Below are 7,857 nucleotides of genomic sequence, written 5' to 3' on the forward strand. Positions count from 1 at the left end.
ACAATTAATTAAAGTGGAAATATAAAATTATAATACATACTATTTACAGACTGGGATTAACAATTATATCTATAATATTAATACGAAACCATAAGGTTATCAAGTAAAAATATTTAATCCTAAATCATATAATGTATTAGGTAAAATATATTCATTAAAATACTTCATCCTATACCTGAACACAGAACCCCAATATTTATATCTGAATAGTGAAACAATTTTTCTCATTTTTTCACTTTATATTAATACATTTAATATATTCAAAAAAAAAAAAATATAAGTTCACTATACAAAAAGTAATTATGTGTGAATTAATAGCCCTCCGAGCTGTATGCTAGACTATATTTATTATCAGTTGTTTCTTTGTATATTCCTTCATATGAAATCGATGAGTTTAATATATTTGTATTTTTCTTGTTCTTCTTTTTTATTATATTCCTTTCTCTGTGTTGTAAAAATGATACAAGGGGTTTATACTGAAAAATAAATGTAAATTTATATTCTTATGAATGTATCATTTGTTTAATATAAAATACATTAATAATTTGTGTAATATAAATAATAATTCAATATAAAAATATTATGTTAATTTATTTTAAACCTTATAACCGATGAATGTAAGTATAATCAAAGCAAATACAGAAACAACAAATATTGTGGTTATACTCTTGCCTATCGTTTTGCTAAATCCTTCAGTGTGAATTTCCTGAGAGGCTTGAGGAATTGTGCCATAAACATGTGCTTTCAGTTCAAATTCGTCTTCTGTTTTATCAATATCATGTTCAATTTTAACAAATTCTCGTTCTGTTTTATCAATAGGATGTTCAATTTTATTATCAAATTCCTCTTGAATTTTATTAAATTCTACATCTATTTCTCTAATAAGTTTGCAGAAAATACTGGTTCCTTTTTTACAATTTGATAAGTCAGTTTTAAAACTACTTAAGATTTTATTACTTTTAAAATCTATAGATTTTCTATTTTTTTTTAAATGATACAGTATATAATATAGAGCATCCAGATATAATACCTTATAATACATATTTTCATCTAGGTAATCAACATAATTATTTTCCTGCGCACATACATTAGAAGCAATATAGTATTCAGGTATATCTGTCCTATTTCTTATCATATTTAAATAACATTGGTATACCGTTTTACAAGTAACCTTATACGATTTCATAAGAACTTGTAGCTTGTAAAAAAAATAATTACAGCTAGAATTAACGTTAAATATTTCATCTTCATCTGGGGTCTTCTTTCTATTTATATGTTCTAAATATATTGCAAACTCTTGGCAAGCATATTTTATAATTTTCTGAACTCTTGGTACATGAGTCTCCAAATTTTCGGAGAATTCATTACACATAGTAGAGAATTTATTACGTAAATCTTTATTACTCTCATCTGTAGTAACTGAATTATAATCATCAGCATATTGGGGAAATATAGTGTTAAGGAAAACCTTAAATAAAAATCATTATATGTAAAAAAAAATTAAATTAAATTTTTATAAATATATTTTTATTGCAGATTTTACAAATAACTTAATTTTCATAAAAATAGTAACATACATCTAAGGACATATACTGTGGTGATAACATTATAATATTTGCATATGAATTAATGGAATGCTTGTTTTAACAAATATTTCCTTATTAAATAATTTATGTTAAAATATGTGAATAATTAAAATAATGATAAAAGATGTAATAATAATACTAATCAAATAAATTTATAAACAAGTAATGATATTCATATTTTTTCTTTTTAATTATGTATTTAATTGTTGTATCATGGTTATTATTAAATAGGTAAATAATTATATTTATATAAATTCATAAGAGGAAATGAGTTGATATAAAGTTGAAATTATATAAAAATACTAAATTAAATCATTATTTTTTTATTTGTAATAAATAAAAAAATACTATCATAAAATAATCATATTATTTAATAAATTACATGAAATATATTTTTATATTCCTTATATAAATTTGCGTTTTAGGAATTATACGTATGTATACATGGGAAAATAATTAATACATGTATTATTGATAGGTATAAATTTGTTTATTATGAGATAAATGATATTTTGTAAAGCATGATACATAAATATAAATTTATTAGCATTTGCAAAATGATATATATGTTTTTATAATGCATAAGTTTTGATATCTATCATAGACATAATATAAATTAAGAAAACATATATTTAAGAGAATGATCAATAAATAGAATGGATTATTATTTTTAATATTTCCTTGAACACTTAATAATAATTTTTTTTTTTTTTTTTTTTAAGTATTATAGCGTACAAAGATAATAAGAATATTTATAATGTTTTTAGATCTATAGCATAGGTAATATTTTTTACTATCATATTATATTTAGGAATATTATATTTTTTTGTGATTTCTTCTTATATTATTTATATTATTGTTTACCCCTTATGTAGAAAAATAATTTCTTTATATATATTTGTAATATATGTTTTCATTAATTTTAATTAATTTTTATATTATATTTTAAATAGTATAATATTTCTATTAATTATTAATTTTTAGTGTTATTTAGTTTATTTGTAAAATAAAATATTAACTTTTAATAAAATGGATAATATAATATATTTATATTATGCACTTCTATGTTCATAGTTTATAAATGAATAAACTTCATATGTATATATTACTATACATCAATTTTTTCTATTTATTAGCTCTTTTAGAAATCTTTTGCAAATATCCCAAGAGTAATGTTAGTAAAACAAAATAAAATACCATATATAATATATAAAATATATTATAAATGATATAGTTACTTAGTATGTTAATTTATATGCACATTATATTCACACAGTTTAATTTAACAATAATATAACTTGATCATTAAAATTGAAATTTCATTATACATTTTTATATGATACTAATTATTTGCACTATAAATCATAAAAGGAATATAGACATTAATTTTTAAAATTATATTTTTATTGAATAATTTCTTTATACATATGAATTATATAATAAGAAATAAGCCTTGTACATATGATAATTATAATATTGCGTAAATTCAATAATATTATATAATTATTTATAAGGTTTTTTAGAATAATATATATATTAAATCATATTTAGTTATATGTATTTCTTTCTCATAATTCATAATACTCTTACTAATTTACCCAATTTATAGAAATATAATATATATAATTGCTGCAATAATTAACACTATTATCAATCTGTATAAATCGTATATATAATAACGGATTACATGATTTAATTATAACACAATATTGATATATTACTTAAGTAAATAATAATATATAAATACTATTCTTAATAAATAAATTATAATAATGGCTCCAGAAAATATAGTTTTTTTGGGAATATGAGATGTAATATAATAGTAATAACTGAAATAGTTGATAAAAATAAAAATCTAGAAAGAAGTATTGAAATTTTCAATTATATTATCTATGATTATTTAATTTAACAATAAGTATTATATCATAATATATAAAATTATATTCTAGAAATATATTTATTTTGTATATGCTTTAATGCATTTGAACACAAGGCTTCTTATGTAATATTAAAACTAAAGCAGTTTTTATTATATTAAAAGTATTTTTCATTCATTGTTGAGGATAATATATTATTATATAATAAGCTAATAGTATTTGCTTATTTTTTTGAATATCAATTTAAATTAAAAGAAATATTATTTATTTAATCTTTGATGAAATATTTCTTAATAGGCGCAAACTATATTATTTTTATATTATAAAATTTCTTATATATCAAAAGGCAGAACTTTGATACATATATTATGGAATATAAAAAATTATATAACTAAGGGTGTAATTATAAGTAATATATTATATTACTATATGTTATATTATAATTCATATAAAATGATATATAATTAATTTATTAGGAATTCTTATAATAATAACTAAATAGAAGTGTTATAAAAAATATGATGTATGTTGTTTGAATATACTTATTTAGATTATAGAATATATATATACAGTCACTATTTTGATGAATTATTTATTCAGCTATTTTTTATTCTTTTGCATTGTTTAGAAATTAAATTGTTTTTCTTCTAGTTATCTCTAAAATACTTCCTTTACATATTATGCATACATAATTAGTTTATATATATGTACAGACTTTTTATAATATAGTATATTTTTAAAGGTTTTGTCTGTATTCCTTTTTTCCTTAATTATTGTAAATAAGAATAATATCATGTGCCCTATTTTATATATATTATTGTATTCATCTTTGTTACTTGAATATTTTAATATATATTGTATTTGATAATGCTACACAAATAATTTTTATAGAGTGATACATATAATTATATAATAACTTATACATTCCTAATATTATTAAAAATTATAATATAAATATTATATTTATATTTTTATATAATGCAATAAAATTATAAATCTTAATATATAAATAAAAAGATATTAGATATATTCGTTTTTCCAAACATATATGTAATTTCTATAATAAAGAATAAATTCATGTATAAAATCATAATTTAATGACATAAACATCAGCGGACAAAAATGTTTCAAAGGAAATTGTCTTAGAGGATATATTCCTCATATCAACAAAATAACCCATAATTATGGCACACACTTATCTAACTAAATATATATATTTTTGATTTATAGATTTCATATTTATATGAATACATTTGCATATAATATAACAATAATTTCAGACGAAAATGTACATTAAAAAAAATTAAATTTGATATATTCAAATAAGAATCTTATAATATTCTATTATTTATACATATAATATATTCAGGATAAGGTCTTTTTATCAAATATTAAAAATTATATATAAACTATACAGTTGTTTATACCCCATATTAATGTTATTATATATATGATACAATAAAAATGAATATAAGTGTTTATGGATTGATAATACAGATTTATACGAGTGTACACGCATTCATTTTAAATAGCTTTAGTATTATCATATGTTTTTCTATATTATCTTAGGATTTTTGTAAAAATAAATAAATACTAAGGTGTATAATATAGGAATAGATAAAGACAAATAAATAAATTTTATGTTTATTGTGGAATTACTTTTAAAATAAAAATTTCCTTCTGTTTATATTATTTACATTGTGATAATATGGTTACTTCTATCATTCATATAATGTACAAATAACATTTTTCATTATAATCATTTTTTTCCACAATATTATGCATACTACAAAAAATATCTAATATTATTATTAAAAAATGAAAGAGAAATTTAGTTAATATCTCTTTTTTCTGTCAAAAATACAGAATATTGAACATTTATTTTTCTAACCTACATGATTGCTCTCATGACAATTTAAGCGCATATTTTATTTCACTATTCGATTTTTCATTAATTTTTTATAAAGTTATTTTTTAATTATTTTTTTCACAAATAAACTTTTGTGTTGTTTTTTCATTCATATCAATTTTACGTGTACACAACAAGAAAAAATTCTTTGGATATAATATCAGATGATTATATTGGAGTATCATAAAATATATGTTTATGGTATACATAAAATAAATTCACACATTACCATATGCATAGACACATAAATCAATATGATGTAAATAATATATAATACAAAAAATAAAAAAACAAAAAGGGTATATACAAAAAAAATAATAATTCTATTTATGTTCATTAATATTTATAAATTTTAACTTTTTATGTGGTTTCAAAATTTATTATATATTAATAGATATTTTTTGAAAAGCTAGTATATCATAGACTATAATATATTACAAATCTAATATTATTTTAATACTATTATTAATAAATATGAATAAAAAAAAGAAAACTTACACAAGCCAGAAAAAATATAATCCTTTTTTAAAAATGTCTTATACAATATATATTTATAAATATTTTCATTATATTGTATATATAATACATTCTCTTGGGGGCATATAATTTATATAAAAAAAATATTCATGAAATTTAATATTGTACTAATTCCTATATTAGAGTAGCTTTTTCTTAAATCATTAACGAAATAAATGTAGTAGAGTTATACAATATTATTTTAATAACATTTATAATTATATCACGAAAATATAAAAAAAAAAAAAATTAAAAAATATATTTATGTTCGGAATAAATAAAAAAAATTTAATTTTACTGAAGTTGTTATTTTAATAATATGAATACAACAAATGGATTAAACATATGTTCATGTTTGTTTAATACAGTTGTCTTTATGCCGATATATAGGATGAGACGTATGAAATAAATTAATTTTATTATTAATATTATTATTAAACTAAAAAAATTAATCGCCCTTTTTTTGTCATAATAAATAATGCGTTAATGATCATGTGATTCTTTATAACGATATCTTATTCATACAAAATTTTAAAAAAAATATATCTTTATTCTATAGTGTTTTTCAGACACATAAATTATTATGTAATAAAAAAGAAAAAAATAATACAATATATAAGAACCATGAAAAATAAACTAATGAGGCGAATGTCGTTAATATAGTTCATAATTATATATAATATTTAAAAGTGATAAGAATTTATGATTACACTATAGAATAATATTTACTTATTTTTCACATAACAAAAATTGAGATGATTTTCATAAAACATATAAAAAAAAAAAAAAAAATTTAAATCAAATATCATTATGAAACTAAAATAGTATCATGAATGAAAAATTTGAATATAGTACATAACAAATATAATATATTAATATTTATTACTTTAACACAATATATTTAAATTTATCATATTTATGCATGTAACAGTAATGTAACTTTGGAACCTTTTATATTTTATAAAAATATCTTTGAAGAAATTTCACAAAAAAAATTCAATTTTTTGCACATTAAAAAGGAAATATTATATATATAATATTTAAGTAATATATTTTTAATAATTTTTATTAATAAATATATTTTATTTTAATTCAAAAAATAACAGTTTAATATATAGCAAATTATATATTTAAACTTAGTATGTACTTATAATGTTAACATTAATGCTAAAAAACATTTCCACTTACACATATACATATTGTATAATAAATTATTGAATAATAAATAATTCTAAAAAAAAAATTATAGCTAGCCTTTTTTATGCTATGTACATCTAGTATATATCTATACATTAAATATATTTTATCTATGCTATAAATAAAATATATATGAAATACTTTTAAACTTTATAATATTTATATAATTTTAAATATTTTATGGTTATATAGTAGTTATATAAGTATATAAAGTAATACGTCACAATATGTAATTATTAAATGATATTTATAAAAATATTTATAATAAATCAGACATATTCACTTCTTATATAATTTGTTATGTTTTCTTTTTTACTGTGCATTAATAAAATATTCAATATATATTATGCAGACGTACGTAAATCAATGTTGTTATATTTTCATTTATGTTCTTTTCGCTTCCTTCTTTTATTTTTACTTATTACACAATAAATTTTTAATTATAGGAATCCATTTTTTAATAATTTTTATTAATTTAATATGTATTATATATTTTTTAAAAACTTGCAGTAATAAAGTTTCATATTAATCTAGATCATTCGTTGAATATAAAGCATAATATAATATTATATTATTATTTTTATAATTATGTTTTTATTTCTTTTTCTTTTTTATTACTAAATCATATTATTTGTTTTAATTATATACAGCAAAAATAATATTCTTCGCACATGTTATTTGGTAGATATATTTCAATTTATATAACAAGTAATATAATGAATTATCACGAATCCTATTACGTTAATATATTTTTAAAAATATAAAAATAACT

At 17.8% G+C, this 7,857-nt stretch overlaps 1 protein-coding gene across 1 annotated transcript; it reads right to left on the bottom strand.

Annotated features, from left to right (window-relative positions):
- Positions 1-311: 311 nt before the first annotated feature.
- PGO_002125 (variable surface protein) lies at positions 312-1,607 on the bottom strand (the record flags this gene model as incomplete). The annotated part of the gene is made up of 3 exons (XM_028691074.1): positions 312-476; positions 602-1,468; positions 1,578-1,607. The coding sequence occupies 3 exons, from the start codon at positions 1,605-1,607 to the stop codon at positions 312-314; spliced, it is 1,062 nt and encodes a 353-aa protein (XP_028546875.1).
- Positions 1,608-7,857: the final 6,250 nt, after the last annotated feature.

The sequence above is a fragment of the Plasmodium gonderi genome, assembly GCF_002157705.1.
Source record: "Plasmodium gonderi DNA, contig: Pgo-contig_223, whole genome shotgun sequence".
NCBI classification, from domain to species: domain Eukaryota; phylum Apicomplexa; class Aconoidasida; order Haemosporida; family Plasmodiidae; genus Plasmodium; species Plasmodium gonderi.